The 17,540-nt window shown below is 35.0% G+C and overlaps 2 protein-coding genes across 2 annotated transcripts; one reads left to right on the top strand and one right to left on the bottom strand.

The window, feature by feature from the left end:
• The first annotated feature begins 333 nt into the window (after positions 1-333).
• LOC110424847 (SH3 domain-containing protein) lies at positions 334-4,728 on the top strand. The gene is made up of 10 exons (XM_021439563.2): positions 334-597; positions 1,596-1,718; positions 2,164-2,233; positions 2,362-2,516; positions 2,805-2,906; positions 3,033-3,230; positions 3,326-3,388; positions 3,477-3,566; positions 3,876-3,950; positions 4,382-4,728. Exons 1-10 carry the CDS (start codon positions 538-540, stop codon positions 4,499-4,501), a joined length of 1,056 nt encoding a protein of 351 aa, XP_021295238.1. The 5' UTR covers positions 334-537; the 3' UTR covers positions 4,502-4,728.
• A 238-nt stretch (positions 4,729-4,966) lies between these two features.
• On the bottom strand, positions 4,967-11,815 carry LOC110424844 (ABC transporter B family member 9-like). Its single transcript, XM_021439558.2, has 13 exons — positions 11,746-11,815; positions 11,311-11,607; positions 10,417-10,471; positions 9,673-9,848; positions 9,325-9,546; positions 8,991-9,229; positions 8,342-8,867; positions 7,839-8,112; positions 7,085-7,757; positions 6,774-7,002; positions 6,421-6,687; positions 6,069-6,332; positions 4,967-5,934 (listed from the first exon to the last, which is right to left on the bottom strand). The coding sequence occupies exons 2-13, from the start codon at positions 11,557-11,559 to the stop codon at positions 5,290-5,292; spliced, it is 3,819 nt and encodes a 1,272-aa protein (XP_021295233.1). The 5' UTR covers positions 11,560-11,607; positions 11,746-11,815; the 3' UTR covers positions 4,967-5,289.
• Between the last annotated feature and the right edge of the window lie 5,725 nt (positions 11,816-17,540).

The raw sequence follows: 17,540 nt of genomic DNA, 5'->3' as shown, positions 1-17,540 counted from the left end.
TGAACTTTCACTTCCTTGCTCTCTCCTTTGGTTTGGACATTTATATTCAATTTTATTCTCATTAAATTCTCCAAAGGGAAGCCTACTATTTTTTGTACTTAATGAAGGTAATTAAAGAAAATTGCAATGGTTTATAAAAGTATATTTCATCTACGGTACCCAAATTGGGCCAAGAAAATTAAGGCCAATAAAGAACAAAGCCCGTAAAGAGATTCGGGCTCAGAGCTATCCGAAAGGGAAGTCAAAGAAAAAGCCAATTAATTTTTGTCGGCCCATCCAACGGTTCAAATTCAGAGGAGATGATACACCTCTCCATCACAGGAAAAAGTCAGAAAGAACTAAAATTACGACATTGAAGTGGAGTTCAGAGGAAAAACAAGACAGGGGCTTGTAAAGCAGTTAACGTAGACGCAGCTGTCAGATCTGATAAGTCTATTATCAATCAATAAAATAAAATTCAGATTTAAAGAAATCCCATTTTGGCAATCCGTTTTGCTGTGAAGTTGAAAGGATCTGAAGGGATTAGCAGAAGCAGCAATGGATGCTTTGAGGAAGCAAGCCAGCAAGCTCAGAGACCAAGTCGCCAAGCAACAGCAGGCAATTTCATCACTACCCTTTTCTTTTCTTTTTCTTTTTTAAAGTTTTTTGGCTTTTTTGAGAACTGGGTGCTGTTCTATTTGGTTGCTGGGGAAATGTAGGAAAGCAAAGACCTGTTTTTTGGAGAATTCAATCTTTAATTGAACACTTAGAATTATCTCAACAATTCAATCTTTAATTCCTGGTGCATAATACATTCGACCCCCAAATTTCCAGAATTCAAAGTAATCAAAGATATTAAGTCTGCAATATTGTCATTATCCATTTATCAAAACCAAGAGAAAAGAAAACAAAAAGAGTTAAAGATTGAATTGTTGAGGTAATTTTAAATATTCAATCTAGTTTATAATAGTTACTGTGGTCTAATTCTTTTTAGCACATTGTCTAGATTTATCAAAATTTGGAAGTTCGTGAGAGTGAAAACAATAATTGGGTTCATTTTCTGCTATCTATCGTGAAAAAAACTATAGCTACCATTACAAAAAGTTTTTTTTTTTTTTTGGCATTCCCCCCTTTTCTTTCATATGGAAAAGAGTAGTAGAGTTTCAAAAGTTTGTATTATTTCAAGGCTTCATCCTTTACCTTCTAGCTACTAAGGAAGAGTGTGTTTATTGAGGCAAAGCTAAGTGAAAGTTAAGCAATCAGTGGGAATGTGAGATGCTAAGTGCTTTGAAACATCTGTCATGTGTTGATCGACTGGCTTTGTCTTTTAATATTAATTACATTTAGCCTACACATGGCACAAGGTTTGATTTTGTGTTAAGCTGCTTGAATGAAATTTGCTTTGGAAAGCCCATGGATGCTATTCATTTGGATACCTTGTTAGAAGCCTGCTTGTCCATCAAAAGCTTTCTCTTCCTACCTTCTTCCACATGTGTAATTTTGATTGGAATGATTAGTTGCTTTGAATTCTTGCATGCTTATGTTAGAGTGCTGGTTCCATTTTGCTTTAAAAGAATACTATCATCTCCTATTGATCTAGAAAACTTGTTTTGCAGGCTGTAATAAAGCAATTTAGTGGAACTGGTTATGACAGCTCAGATGTAATAGTTATTGATGAGATTGAGATGCAAAGACATCAACAACTGGACAAACTGTACAGGTCCACTCGTTCAGGAAGGGTAATGATAATTTCCCCTTAATCTTTGTGAAACATAAATATGAAAATCATGTGTCACGTTCCTTTATTATTCGTGATTCTTGTTCTTTAAAAAGGACTGAATACTCATATGATTACCTGTATTTTCTTTAAGAATGAAGCCATTATCAGCATGTAATTTTACTGAAACTTAGCAACGAACCTATATCATCTCCCTTTAATGCATCCTGTGTACTTGAGTTGGAGTTACGGTTACACACCCTTGGAATCATTTTAAAAAGGAACAAAATTTTGTGAGACTACTAACATTGCTTTATAACATTGTGATACTTTTAGCAACTTGGTTACATTATTCTCTCCTGGCAACTTTCATAAAGATTGATTTCCTTTAATTTTGTTTTATATTTACAGCAAATTTCATTGGTCAATTGAATTTTTGCTTAATGCATATATCTTCTTCCTTTCAGGATTTCCAGAAAGATGTTATTAAAGCTGCAGAAGTATTTACAGCTATCGGGTATAAGCATATTGAAACAGGTGCAATGTTTTTTCTTACTTTTTGAATTATATTGTCCTATTATTAATATATGTGCAATTGGAATAACTAAAATATATTTTGCAGATAAGCCTTTGCACTTATGGTACTTAATCTTTATGATAATCAGGAACCAAGTTCTCTGAGGAATGCTGCCGATATGGAACTGAAAATAGTGAAAACATCAATGAAAACATTCTTGCCAAAGCTGCAGCTATTTATGGTGATGGTCGTAAACATGTAGAGAAGGAGCAAGAAGATTTAATTAAGCTGTTATCCCAGCAGGTTTGACTTTTATCAGATGTTATGATTTTTGACAGGTTTTTTTATCATATCTGAAAATAGATTTTAGTTATAGTACCAGTAAACACATTCAATCCAAAATGAGTATGATGCTTTTATTGCACTCCCTTTTAAATGCTACAAAACTGCAATCTTGTATATATGCAGAGAATCTATAATTCCTATTTCACAATTCAGCAAAACTTGTCCTATTGCATACTTCGTTTACATTAGATTGAGAATAACAAGTGCCAAGTAGAAATATGAAACTTCTATTTCCAAATGCATTAGGTTTTGGATCCCTTGAGAGCAATGATCACTGGTGCTCCTTTGGAAGATGCTCGTCATCTTGCTCAACGCTATAGTCGAATGAGACAGGAGGCAGAGGCGCAGGTAATTAGAAAGCTGAGCTTCCTGTGCATTAGTAATTGTCTATATATTAAACATCAGTTTAAATTTTCTATTCTTAAAATTTGCGTCAGAAACTTATATTTCATACTGAATATGAAAAGCAAACAGGCAGCAGAGGTTTCCAGAAGACAAGCACGAATAAGAGAAGTTCCTCTTCCTGAAAATGTTGCAAAGTTGCATGCAGCTGAAGCAAGGATGCAGGAACTTAAAGCAAATATGGCAGTTCTGGGTAAAGAAGCTGCTGCTGCATTGGCTGCTGTTGCAGCACAGCAGCAAAGACTGACTTTACAGAGGCTTGTAGCTATGGTATGCGTGCACATTACTTAAGTATATACAGTCTCCAAGTTGAAGCACATCTTAATTCATAGATGACATTCAAGATTTGCTCTATGCATTTGTAGGTTGGAGGGGAAAAGACTTATCATTTGAGAGTAGCTGCTATTCTTAACGAGATTGAAGCTGAGGTTAGTTCCAGGCTTCTTTGTTTCTGGTATAGAAAACTTTTATATTTGAATTATGGAAAAATATACCTTTATGTGGAACTTGTGTCAGATGGTCTCTGAGAAACAGCGTAAAGAATCTGCTCCTCCTGTGGTTGCACCAGAGAATGGCACAGAGAAAACCATGTATTACTTGGCTGAAGTAAGTTTACCTAATCTTGAAAATTTGAAGAATGTTCTTGCAAGTAGGTTCATCAGCAATAAATCCTGTTTTACACAAAAATATAACATTGGAGACCCAAAAAAAAAAAAGAAGAAAATCATTTGATGGTTGAAGACATTAACTTATTGTTAGATATGCTTTTTACATTTTTTATTGGACAGCAAAATTAGAATGAATCAAGTAGTTGCTCTAACTTGTGAGCTTCTCTTCCTTGGAGGGGCTTCTTCTTACAAATATTGAACCCTTATAGGAGAATGAAGCACTAATATTTTGAGTTTCTTGTCACAGGTAATGCATCCTTTTTTTGCTGCATCCGAGAAGGAGCTGAGCTTGGCAGTAGGTGACTTCGTTGTTGTGCGAAAGGTCTTCCGTTTCCTTTTTAAGCCCTATATCTAAGTTGCATATACGTTGCATTTAGCTCAATAGTGAGGTCTAGGTTATGGTTGTAGAGATCACTCTAAGCTAATGTAAAGGGAATAAAAAGGAAGAGAAATGCTGGATACTTTTTCACTTGTTGCATAGCTTGCAGTACATCCACTATATGAAGTTTTGCACAACATATGCCTTCTGGGATACTCTAGGGCCAGTCCTTTTCAATCTTACATTAAATTGGCTCTAGCTTAAGCTGTTGATTGCAGTGAATGCCATGCTTTGCTTTGATGCCTCCAAAAGCAAATAATAGTAATAAAATTTAAATTATGTAAATTTAGATTTCATTTTGTGTGTGGGTGGGTGGGTGGGGGGAGAGATCTCTTTACTTGTTCAGATTTTTAAAACTTCGTATGCTTATGCAGGTAAGCCCATCTGGATGGTCAGAAGGAGAATGCAAGGGTAAGGCAGGCTGGTTTCCATCAGCATATGTTGAGAAGCGCCAGAGACTTCCCTCCAATAATCAGGCTGGTGAAGTCTATTAACGTATAAGCATTTATCACTCTAGCAAAAAAAGGGCATGACTTTTCTCTTTAGTCTGTGTGATGTTTATTCATTACAGGAAAAAGGCATATTATGCTCTAGTAATCAGATGGGTTCTTTTAAAATGTTCATTCTTTTACCTTATATGTATTGTAAGATAAAAAGAAGAAGTTACCATGCATTGTTGCATTGTTGTTTGTATTCTTTTATCACTTTCTGGATAGCATAATAGCAGTATGTTTGCATGGTTCTTTGGCTGCAACCTGGAGATGAAGGGATTGATCCATAAGGAGTTGGTGCCGTGTTCCCTTGCTGTAGGCATGTACTATGTGGCATTTCATGGAAGTTGGAGGTCATGGATTTGAATCTCGGCATATGTCCAAAGAGTTTTGTTTCTCTTTATTTACTTTTGACCCTAGATGCGACTCAGATGGAAATATCACAACCAAAATTCTCGAGTAAAAATATAATTAAAAAAACCCAACTTATTACCGAATTGTGTGAATAACAATTTCAAATGCTCTTTAAAAATATCAAGGTTCTCTGCCTCTTTCTCCTCATTAACTCATAACCAACACGATATACACATGACGATGTAGTTATTCAGTGACGTCGTCCAAAGAAAACGAGGAGAACGAAATTTGAAAAAGAGTACAAAAACAAACGTCAACATGTCCCATCTTGTGGCCCGTTGATTCCGTTTACAGGAGATTGGAGTTGTGTTTGAAAATCTTCATCTGCAGAGTTTTGAGTTTTAGCTGAAAAGTTATCCTACACGCTCTTCCAATGGTTATGCAGCAGACATGTGAAGTGCCACCAAGGACGCATAAGCCCCGTCAGTAATCTTCATCAGTGCCTCGTGTCTTCCCTTCTCAGCGACAACTCCATTTTTCACTACTGCAATAATATCAGCACCCTTTATGGTGGTAAGTCGGTGAGCAACAACTACGGTTGTTCTGTTCACCATGACTCTGTCCAATGCCTCCTGCACCACACGCTCTGATTCCGCGTCTAGAGCGCTGGTTGCCTCATCGAGCAGAAGGATTTTCGGGTCCTTTAGTATGGCTCTTGCTATGGCTATTCGCTGCTTTTGCCCGCCAGACAACTGCACTCCTCGTTCCCCTACTGAAGTGTCATATCCCTGTGGCAATGAGCTGATAAAATTGTGTGCATTTGCTGCTTTTGTTGCTGCCGTGATCTCTTCTTCGGTGGCATTTCCCTGTTTGCCATAGGCTAAGTTGGTTCGGATGGTCTCGTTAAAGAGTATAGGCTCCTGACTCACTAATCCCATTTGTTGCCTCAGCCAGCTTAGTCTAATCTTTCGGAGATCCATTCCATCCAATGTTACCCGTCCAGAGTTAGGATCATAAAATCTTTCTATGAGGCTGATGACAGTTGACTTCCCACTTCCACTCTCTCCAACAAGTGCAACAGTCTGCAAAAAAAGATAATATGAAAACTGAGCAAAGGAGTCTCCAGTATAAATTTGCAAACCTCTAGTAGTAGATTGATCTAGGTTTTAAGTGGAATTGATTTCTAAAATTTTGAAGTTGGAGTGGCAGTAAATACCTTTCCAGAAGGTATGCTCAAACACATGTCTTTGAATATTTGAATATCTGGTCGTGTTGGATATCTGAAGCTGACATGTTCCAACTCAATGTTGCCTGTTACACTGGGTAGTGTAGTGCCAGCAGTGCTGCTTGAGTCAATTTCCGGCTTTCTGTCAAGAATTTCAAATATTGAAGCTGCTGAATCCTTAGCTTTATTGGTGTCAGGAGCCAAGGCACTGGTTTGTGAAACACCAATGGCTGAGATTGTCAAAGCAAAGAAAACCTGCAAACAACCATTAGTTTTAAGATTAATAGGTTAACAACTCCTAGATAGTTTGCTGAAAAATGGAAAAGAATTGTTTCAAGTTTACCTTGAATACTTCTCCGAATGTTGCTTTCCCATGCTTCACTAGTACAGCTCCAATGTAGAAACAGAAGGCATTTGTGCAATATAGAGCAAAGAAAGAGAAACCGAATCCCAAACCGCTCACAAGTCCGAGACGGACCCCCTGTTTCATGGGGCCTTTACATTTCTCTTCGTACAAATCCATCACCTTCTGTTCTGAACAAAAAGAGGCAACCGTTCTGATACTTCCAACAGCATCATTAGCTACTTGGCTCGCTTCTTCATACATCAACTGCATATACATATACTTTCAAAGTTTAGCATAACCCAGAAAACCCCTTTATCTAGACAACTCAATTGTCCTAGGCTATCGCTGACCTTTGCATCACCACTGAACCCTTTCAGAAATTTCATCTGAAGGTATCCTTGAAGTAACATAAATGGTGATACTGCGAGGATTGCCAGAGCTAATCTCCAGTTAGCTGAGAATGCTATGATTAATCCTGCTGCAATAGTAGACATGTTTTGTACAATCAGGGCCAAGGTATCACCAACAAGATTTCTTACTGTAGACGCATCAGTAGACAACCTTGCTCCAACGGCACCACTGAGAAGTTCAAAAGAGACTTGTTATAGCCGCAAGACGTTCTAGCCTATATGAGAAAGTTAAAAGGTTGCTTAAAACATACCTTGAATTCGCAGGATCATCAAACCAACTGATTTCTTGGTGGACTACCTTCTCAAATGTCAAGGAACGAATTCTTTGAATCAATTTCCCGCCTGCAACTGCAAATAAATAATTCTGCACCGGTCCAACTACTAGAATAACAACACCCATTCCAACATAACAAAGTGCCCACTGCCTGGCATCTTTTAAGAGCTGCTTTGTTGACTCAAAGAATGATTTAATGGCCGATGAGAAAAAAAGACCAAACAAAGGAAAAATTACTCCATGCACAGCTGCAGCAAAGCATCCAATCACTATAGCTGGCACCTCAGGCTTGTTCAGAGAGGCCAGCCGTCTAATGGAAACATTTTTGCGTCTTTGAACAGAAAATTCATCTGTTAAACTTGGCTCTACGCTTCCTTCTTCAGTCTCACAGAAATTAATAGGACCAGGAACACCAAAATTATATGTGAAGGAATGTCGGCTACTTGATGAATTTCTGCTTATAGACCTTCTCAAAGACAAGCTCAAGCTCCGGCTTGCAGACCTGGTAATCGCCTTATCTATCTCAGAAGTTGCATCTGACTTTTCCACATCCTTGGCTCGAGCATCTTCAGCCTCTTTAGCTCCCGCTTGCAGCCGAACTAACTGGGAATAAGCCCCTTCTGGATCTCTGATCAACTCCTCATGCGTTCCTAGAATTGAACTCTTAATATTATAAAACCTAGTGAAAAGTTTAGGAACTTAGGTTAAAACAGCTAGTTTAGAGATGTTACCTTTCTCCACAAGCTTCCCTTGATGCACCACTGCTATTATGTCAGCATTCCTGATTGTTGTCAACCGATGTGCCACCACCACAGTTGTCCTATTTGACATCACTTTTACCAGTGCTTCTTGAACAACTCGTTCAGACTCAGCATCCAGAGCGCTTGTAGCCTCATCAAGGAGGAGGATTCTTGGGTTTTTTAAGATGGCCCTTGCTATTGCAATTCTTTGCTTTTGTCCACCCGAAAGTTGAGTTCCATGCTCACCCACCATGGTGTCAAGCCCCTGTAGCCAGATATATAGCAATTCTTCAATTATTTGCTTGAAAGATAGAGGTTGAAGAAAAAAATGTTTTTGATTAGGGGTCAGCCTCCTTTATGTGTCAAATGTGTATCAACCATTAGTTCAGTGATGCTTCTAGCTGAGGCATGCCCAAGAGTGGACAGGGTCAACCAGCTTTTTACATGATAGAAGAATATTGGAAACCAGTGCATTTTGACATAAGACTACCTACCTGGGGCAACTTGTCAATGAATTTGGCAGCATTAGCAAGTTCAATTGCTGTTCTAATCTCTTCATAAGTTGCATTTTCCTTTCCATATGCTATGTTTTCCCTAATACTAGTTGCAAACAGAATCGGTTCCTGACTGACTAGCCCAATTTTTCCTCTTATCCATCTGAGCTGCATCTTTTTCAAATCAACGCCATCTATGAGTACTTCACCAGAATCAGGATCATAGAATCTCTCTACAAGGCTAACTACTGTTGATTTCCCGCTCCCACTCTGCCCAACTAAAGCTGCAGTTGTGCCACTTGGAACATGCAATGTGAAACCAGAAAATATCTGCACATCCGGTCTGGCAGGATACCTGAAATACACATCCTTGAGATCAATTTCACCATCGATATCTTCCAATGTTATTCCACTGGTGTCATAAGCATCAATTGTTGGTTTCCGGTGGATTGTCTCGAACATCTTATATGCTGCAGCTTGCCCTGATGCAAACGCATTTAAACTTGGAGTTGTCTGACCCAATGACCTAATCCCAAGACAATAAAATATGTAAGAGACAAGAACTTGGCAATAATATGTTTCACAGGTATGAGAGAATAGAATTGCACATGAATGACAAGTACTAAATCTGAAGGGATGCTATACTTACATTCCTCCTGTCATGATTGCTATTATAACATTGATGACTTGTCCGCCATTGTACCCGTGGTCTGCGATCAATTTGGATCCATACCATACAGCGAGTCCATAAGAGGAAAAGACAACAACCAACATTGTACCAAGTCCTACGCCTGATACCAGCCCTTGATGAGTGGTGGCAGTGTAGGCGACCTGTAGCTTGCTGTTATATTTTTCTATCGCCTGTTTCTCCCCGGTAAAGGATGCAACCTGAAAGAATTACCAACAAAATCAATCAATTAAGTTGAATGGTATTTTTCCCGAACAATATATACACAAACTTATAGGTGAAAACTGAAGCTTACAGTTCTAATGGCTCCAATTGTTTGTTCTACTACATTTCCAGCTTCTGCATAAGCAAGTTGTCCTCTGCTTGACATTTTTGCCATTATCATTGCCATGATTCCACCAGCAAATGCAACAAGAGGGATGCATGCCGATAGTAATAGAGCAAGTTGCCATCCTTTTGCAAAAGCAATTATAAACCCACCGATAAAAGTTGCTACAAGTTGTATGAACTTCCCAACCTGTCACAAACTGTCTGTTAAAATCCCTGGTGTGGTGTCTCAGGATGAATTTGTTAGGCCAATTGATTTTCATAGCAATTGTTTTTCATTTTTCTTATTAAAATGCAGAAGAAATAATATATTAACCTTCTCGCCCATTGCCTCTTGAATAAGAATAGTATCCCCTGACATCCTCCCGATGACTTCTCCAGTCGTTGTTTCAGTGTCAAAGAAGCCAATGTCCTGCCTCAGTATTGTTTTCAAGTACAAACCACGAATCCGGGTGGCCTGTCTTTCCCCAGTCACCATCCAACATACTACCTCTGTAATACACATGAAGTAAAATCACCATTAGCATATGTTACATGTAGATGATACCAATCAACATGCAAAAGCTTAGCTGATTTTCACCACTTTCTCCTCTAGAGTAAAGCGGATCTTAGGGGATTAATTACCCAGATAACAAAATTTTAAAGTTCAACATTAAAAGAACAATGCACATTTCTTCTTCATAGGAAGCTTTCTGGAAGCTCTCGATTACTATATATTTCAATATAAAATTTATCAAATTCTAGGCATGAAAATGCAAAGCCATTTTGGCATCATCATTGTCATGATATCTTGCTCACTATCATAGCCAAATGGGTTCCGTGCTTGAGAGGTCATTAATTTCAGCACAACACAATCATAATGAGACTTAACCCATTGCCCCAACTCTAACGTGCAGATATATTTGCAAATTATTAATCTTGTTATTCATGAAAATTAATAAATTAATTCTTGATTTAAAAGAATTATTTACTACTTTTTACTTTCAAGTTAAAACTACACCTAATTTGCTAGAATCTTAGGTTTTATCCATAAAGTAAATCAAGCAACATCAACACTTACGTAGAAGTGAAGCAATGCAGGCATATATCCCCAAGTATAAAAACTTGACTGCAATCTGGAAATTTATCACACAAATAAAAGAATTTCATTAAGTCAATATAACATAAATTTATTGCTACTTACGACTACTAATTACTTAAACAGCATGTGTAATTGAGAGGCTCTCCAGGTCCACACAATTGAGAGCTATAATTTTGCAGACAAAGCTTTAGATACTCACTATGGTCACAACTTTACCTGACTATGCCGAAATGCCAATGATATCCTAGTCTAAATCCAACCTATGTCGGCCATAACGCCAAAGGTCGAAACAAAAAAAGTGGGCTACATGAGTCTACAATTCTCAATTCAAAATTTTTTCATTAGGCTCATGAAGCAAATCGGTTGAATTTAAGTTGGATTCTACCCTCTTTGCCAAAAAGGAATGAAAGAATAAAGATTCACAAAAGGAAAGTCATTGCATAGTTGTGGCCTAATGATCACGCCCTCTACCCCTAATCAGGATGAACCACGTTCAAAAAAGGAAAGAAATCCAAAACAGCTTTCATTAATTCATGTATTTATGAGCATCAAATTGAAGCAGAAATTAGTCCATGTTCATCTTCTGATCTTGTTCGTTTCAGTGGAGAGGGGAAACAAAAAGAGAAGTAAGACTGATCACTGATCCCAATTTCAGTTTCTTAATTCTGTAAATATCAGTAAACGCCAGCCATGGTTTGGGTTGCTTCTTCTTGTTTTGATTCTATGAACATTGCTTAGAAGCCAAACCTTAGATGACTAGTTGCAGTTGGAATGTCAATGATGCTTCCACGTGAAACTAAATCCGAAAAGAAATTAACCCAACAAAAAAGGAGAAAAACAAGAAATGATAGAAAATTAATTTTTTGGTTTAACCTTTGAGACTTCTTTCACGACGTTGGATGGAGTGGTGGCACCGAAAGAATTGATCAGTTGTCCAAATATGAGCGTCATGATAGGCTGCGTCAGCCCATTGGCAATAGCCGCGATCGTCCCGACTATGATCAAAACGATATCCAATCTATCAGCAAACGTAAACAGCTTGTAAAAAGGCACCTTCTGATTATCTGCTTTCTTGTTCTTGTCGTTCTTGTTTCCCTTATCATCATCTGCCATCTCTTTCATGCAATATTAATTAATCTTTTTTCCCCAGTCTTCTTCTCCGGTAGTTCTCTGCATACGTTATAGTTTCGTCTTGATCAGAAAAACCCCATTTTCTTGGGATTTGTACGAAAGCATGCCTAGCTAAGAACACCAAAACACAAAAGCGATAAAAGAAAGTAGCGTGAAGGGAAGAGAGTCTTTACATACATTAACGTGGCATGAATAAGAAAAAGGAAAAGGCAAAGTACCAGAAAGAGAGTGAGATAGACGTAGAGAAGTGTGATAATGCTCCAACAACGGGCGTCTCTAGAGGTCTATATATAAGCTATTGCAGTACTATTTTTCTCTTTCTTTTAATTATTTTAAGCTTTTTATCTCCTTATTTAGTAATTCTTCCTTTTAATTTCTCATTAACTTCAAAATCTGATACATTCTTTCGCTTCCATAAAGAAATATATATTGGGAAAATTATCTGGCAAATCTGCCTACTCAACATTACGTGATGGAATCTTAATTGCCTTTTTTTAGCTTTTCTTTTTCCCTTTTTTTTTTTTGTTGTTGTTCTTTTACACGCTGGTCTTCTAGAAGGGTGACCCGGTTTTCCTGCTATTTTTGTTAATAAATCCCTTTATTCAAAGGAGGGAAAAGAAATTTGCTATTCTCATGGTTCAAACTACACAATGACCGGTCATACGTTATTCAACAATTGGGTCCGAAAAAACAGTTGTTGCTATTACTGGCTGGAAATTAAAACAAGGAACAAAATATTGTTTCTTGTGAAGCACATCACATGCTCACCAACTGTTTTTACCAAATTCTCTCTCTTTTCTTTTCTTTTCTTTTTTTAAAAAAAATTTATTAATGTTTATTATTATTGATAAAAGTTAAACTAAAATTACTTATTTTTAAATTTTAAATTTTAAATTAAGAGATAAGAGTTGATGCCATGGATATCACTTGATTGGATAGGTCTTGAGCAAAGGGTCTTTCTCATATATTTTTTAGAGTGAGAGTGTGCATGATAAGTTGTATCAAAATCTATCTAACGTTTAATTGATGTGAGATAATCTCATGAAAAATATCAAAGTCAAGATAGACTTAGATTAACACTTGAATATTTGACTTATTAATTAGTGTATAATCTATTGTCTAAAGAGTAAGAGATCATCCAAGGATGATCTTTTGCCCCCAATTACCAAAAAAAAAAAAAGATAAGCTTATACCAATCCTTCTCTTCTATTGTGAAAAAGCTATGTTGCACAATTAAGTGGAAGAAAATGTCAGGAATCCCCAATCAATAAGTGATGGAATGAATCTTATTATTGTAAGTAAGAGTTTAGCATAATACAAAAAAAAAAGTCTTAAACTATTTAGAAAAAATTCAAATAAGTCTTTATACTTTTTATTTTAAGTAAAATACGAGCTTATGACTAATAATTAACTTAATTAAAATATTATTTATCATTCGATGTTGTGTGATGTCATGTGACATTGATATGACATGTTAACATATTATAATTAATAATGATATAACATGTTGACATATTATTATTTATGATAATGTGACAGATTAATTTGAAATAATAATATGATCAAATGGTATTTTCACTATCTACATTAAGGCCATATGGATCTAAAATGACAAGTAGTATTTTGATTAATAGTAATTAATCAATCATTAATTATAAGAGCTTATTCGATCAAAAATAAAAATATTAGATCTTGATTGAATGTTAGTAAAAGAATAATGACTTATTTGAATTTTTTTTAATAATTTAAGAGCTTATTTAAGTGTTATACTTAAAATTTTTCTTCCACCTAATAAGCATGATTATTTAGAATTTGATATTTTTCAAAGTTTCAAATTAGAATTCCAAAAAGAACAAAAAAATAGAGCGCATAAGATGGGGACAACTTTTTTGAGTTTCAAATTTTAATTAGAATTCTAATTGAATAATCTAAAATTTGATGAAGCAAAAATTTAAAAAGCACACACACACACAGACAATATTTATATAGTACTTTTTATATATAAATGAAGCCAAACCCTACCTAATCGAGGATGTTACTCCATTAATTACGTTGTTCCTTGATAATAATTAGATAAGCGAATTGCGTTGTTAAATTAGTTCGTACCAAGTAGTAGTTACATATATATGTAACTGAAATAGACTGAGAGGTTCCCGTGCTTGTATTAAAAAATTCTTAATAATTCTTGTGTAGAATTTTATTTATTGCTTTTATATTTTTGGTACAATGGATTTCAGGTTTCTATTTTAATTTTTGAAAGATTAGGTTAAAAGCACTTTAATTTGAATTGAATAGAGAAAACGTCACTTAGGGAAAAGACTCATTAATGTGCTGTTTGACTGTTAATCCACTATTAAGTAAATAATTTAAAAGGGCAATTGTTGTGTTTTAACGATTCTTTATTGTCTTAATACTCCAAAAATCTCTTAATATTTTTTTAAAAAAAATTAAATCAAATATTTAGATGCTAATCCATTAATTATATAACCTTTAATGGAGTTATATTTGATACACTAATATGGTATAGTTTCTATACACATTATCGGCTTACTACAAAGTGTGAAGTCGTTAATAAATTAAAATAGAACTCTTAAGGGTCTTGAAAATAAATACAAAAAAATTATTTTAGACATAATCAAATAAAAACTATAATCTTTTCACTTTCTTTCTAAACTCCATTAGGAATTTCCCTCAATTCCCTCTCTTGTTCCTCATGTACAGAGACATTCAAATCAAAATAAAAACTCTCTCTCTTTGATCAATTACTAAGAACTTCAGCAAAAAAATTATTTTTTCTTTATGAGTAAAAAAATTCAAAATTATAAACTAACAAAAAAATGTTAACAATAAATTTCCTAATATTAACTTTATTGAAATCAACCTTTCAAAGTCTTCTTTGTACGTTCGACGTAGCATCAACCCAAACTTAACAGGCAAAAGATATTGTTAAACACGAATTGACTAAAGGAAGAAATTGCAAAGTTTAACATCCTTCACTTTTATTGTACATTAACTCCTACATGGTACCGCCGACCTAGCTTTCCTCTCCCTTTCTCTTTCAATTTTTTTCCCAGCAAAAAATATTATCTCCAATATTAAATAAACTCGTTTCTTTATTTTTTTTTTCGATAATATTTATGAAAATTTAATTAAATATTATATCTTATCTCTCATTTTCTCCCTTTTTGAGAGAGATCTCCATTCCATCCACACCCGTAGCACTCTTTGTTTTCTCTTTCAAATTCTTATTGGTATCTCGTTCAATTTCTCCTCCTTAGTTTCTTCTGTTCTACTCCTTTTGTTTTCTGGAAAAGGAAAACATTAAAGCAAAGAAAGAAAAGGTGCAGGTTTAATTTTCTTCTTTGTTCTTCCCCAACTGAAAGAACGAATAAATAAGGTGTTTTCTTTGTTTTCGTTTTCTCTTTATCACAATGAAAAGAGAATGATTGATTAGAGAAAATATGATAGTCAAGAACAAAAAAAAAAAAAGAAGTTTGAGAGAAATTTGTAAAAGAGATTGAAGAAAACAGTAAAACAAAAATTATATTTATTTTCAAAATATTAAAAAGTTCTATTTTTATTTATTAACAACATAGTATTTTGGGATGAACTAATAGTGTATAAAAATTATACGCTGTCAGTACATTAAATATAAATCTATTATTTAAAGTATTTTGATGCAACACTAGATATAGATGAATTCAATAACATTTAATAGTAATTATAGATTTTAGGTAAAATTGGAAATATTGTACAACTCTACTGTACCTATTGTGCAATTGAAAATTCATAAGGCGTAAATTCTGTGTCAAGGTCAATATTATACTGATAACATGATTTGTAGATAAAATGTCATCAGAATGACTTTATAAATTATTTTGGTTTTCAAAAAGATAACATTCAGCCTTGACAAAGCCTTCGTAATTTGTTATTAACCTTGAAGTTGAATATCTGTTTATAGAGTTATAATGTGTCAAATTTTAAGACGAGCATATATAACCTAAAAACAATTGAAAATAAATGTAAAGGGAGGCCCAGCCTTGCGAAGCACTAGCCTCGTCTTCACGTTTCTGATAAAAACGAATGGTAAACGTTTTTTCATAGAAAATGTATGAATGAAAGTCTATTGATTTGTATACAATAGAAAGTACCTTAGTTATCCAAATTAGAATCTTTACTTCTTATTACTAAAAATATATATTGAACTTAAAAAGATGATGTAATAAAGATAAAGTTTTGAACTCTTATGTATTGAAGTGTTTTTAAGTTTACAAATCCTTCTATCTTATGCATGTTAGCATGGGTAAGGGAAAGAGAGATGGAAAGGAATAGTTATGGAAAGAATGTGTGCAGGAAGTTGCAGCTGAATTGATTATAAAGCCATCAAATAATTGAGATAAATGCTAGACTAATGCTACAAACTTTGGTTAAAATGCTCCATTAATCAACTCCATTAGAGCATGTTTAATTGCTTGTGTTCTTCTGTCATTGGTTTTTTCCTTGGGAGGATGAAGAAAACCCAAAGGAAACATTTAACATGTGCATGATTTTGAGGTCTTATTATAACTATGGTACAAGGCAAAAAGCCTTGTATGGTTTGATCTAATACTAAATAATCAAGTAAAAGCAGAAATGCTCTTTATTCCTTGCTTATTGTTGGAAACTAAAGAGTTGTGATATAATTTGATGAGGCAAAAAAGAAAAAAAAAAAAGGAAAAAAGAAGGTTGATATTTTCTGAAGGGATCACTTTCATGCTTTGGCAACTCCCGTCCTCATACAACAAGTATGCTTAAGCATCAAAATTCCTCACACACGGTATTTGCTCTTTTTTCTGTTAAGACATCCATAAAGAGTAAGGTACCTTAACTGTTTGCAAAGGGATCCAAATTGGCTCCCTAAAGTAACGTATTTTTATTTTGCTTTGGATCACCTTTTTTGTTTTGCTGGTAGTACATGAATGTTGATATGCGACATGGAGGGGACATATGCTTTTCGAAAAGAGCTTTGCTAATTGACAATTGGCAAATGTTTCTTGTTTTGATTTGACAAAACATTAGACTCATTTTTTTTTGTTTTGTATCTTTTGCACTTTTGAAAAGAGGGAATGTTTTGATTCTAATCATTAGAAGAGGAGATGGAATCATGGTTTCGTTAATCACATTTTCTCTGATTTTCAAACGACCAAAAGAAAGAAAGCAATGTGGATTGAGGACTTACTAGAGCATAAAGGAATGGTTGTTAATTAAAGCAAATGAAGCCTTTTAATACTTGGATTTGTTCCTTTTTACTTCCAGGATCATTGATTGACAAAATGGTTGAGAAAACCTAAACTGGACAATCACCTCTATGGCCCTTTCATCTTTGTTTTGAGATTCCAATGTACTGTATTTATGTTTGTTTCTTAGACAGGAAACTATAGCCCATTCACAGCCACTTCCTCTATAGCCTTTTTGCTTTGACCAGGGCCTCATACAGGGAAAGAATTGAAACCCAAACAAAAAGGAAGGAAAAATAAAACCAAAATGTGAAAGAATCTTTTGTTTCAATATAACATTAAAACATATTTGAGTTTTGCATTTTAGCCATAATATTATTTTGTCTTCTAACCTTTTTTTTGTTCTTTCCATTAAGTTCATCATGCTGGCTAAAAATGCAACTGTTAACATTAAAAGCAATGCTTCTATTTTATTAAATAATTAACTATTCTTGTCAAATGTAATGCTTAAAGAAAGCATGATTAAAACACATTGAATTGTTTAGCCAGAAACATAATAGCACCAGCCCCTGTCAAGTGCTAAGAATAAGCAATTGATTTTGGGCAATTTGCAGAGTGTAAAACTCTGGAGGGCAGAGCAAAGGGGCGGAGCATCGGTTCTTTGTTGAAAATTTTGACTGGCAGTCTGGCACACTCTATTAAAACAAAAAAAAAAAAGATAAAGCTCCAGCCTCCAATGCAATGCTCTGTTGTGTA

This window comes from Theobroma umbraticum, unplaced genomic scaffold, assembly GCF_002168275.2.
Source record: "Theobroma umbraticum cultivar Fairchild unplaced genomic scaffold, ASM216827v3 scaffold_204.0, whole genome shotgun sequence".
Taxonomy (NCBI): Eukaryota; Viridiplantae; Streptophyta; class Magnoliopsida; order Malvales; family Malvaceae; genus Theobroma; species Theobroma umbraticum.
This window is presented reverse-complemented; position numbering and strand designations above follow the sequence as displayed.

What these genes read in the sequence shown, in the direction of transcription:
- LOC110424847 (XM_021439563.2), top strand. Translation starts at nt 538, where the DNA reads ATGGATGCTTTGAGGAAGCAAGCCAGCAAGCTCAGAGACCAAGTCGCC. An exon ending in GTATAAGCATATTGAAACAG is followed by an intron (nt 2,234 to 2,361) that starts GTGCAATGTTTT and finishes TATGATAATCAG; the next exon opens with GAACCAAGTTCTCTGAGGAA. An exon ending in TACAGAGGCTTGTAGCTATG is followed by an intron (nt 3,231 to 3,325) that starts GTATGCGTGCAC and finishes ATGCATTTGTAG; the next exon opens with GTTGGAGGGGAAAAGACTTA.
- LOC110424844 (XM_021439558.2), bottom strand. Translation starts at nt 11,559, where the DNA reads ATGAAAGAGATGGCAGATGATGATAAGGGAAACAAGAACGACAAGAAC. An exon ending in TCGTGAAAGAAGTCTCAAAG is followed by an intron (nt 10,472 to 11,310) that starts GTTAAACCAAAA and finishes ATAAATTTCCAG; the next exon opens with ATTGCAGTCAAGTTTTTATA. An exon ending in AGGGAAGCTTGTGGAGAAAG is followed by an intron (nt 7,758 to 7,838) that starts GTAACATCTCTA and finishes GTTCAATTCTAG; the next exon opens with GAACGCATGAGGAGTTGATC.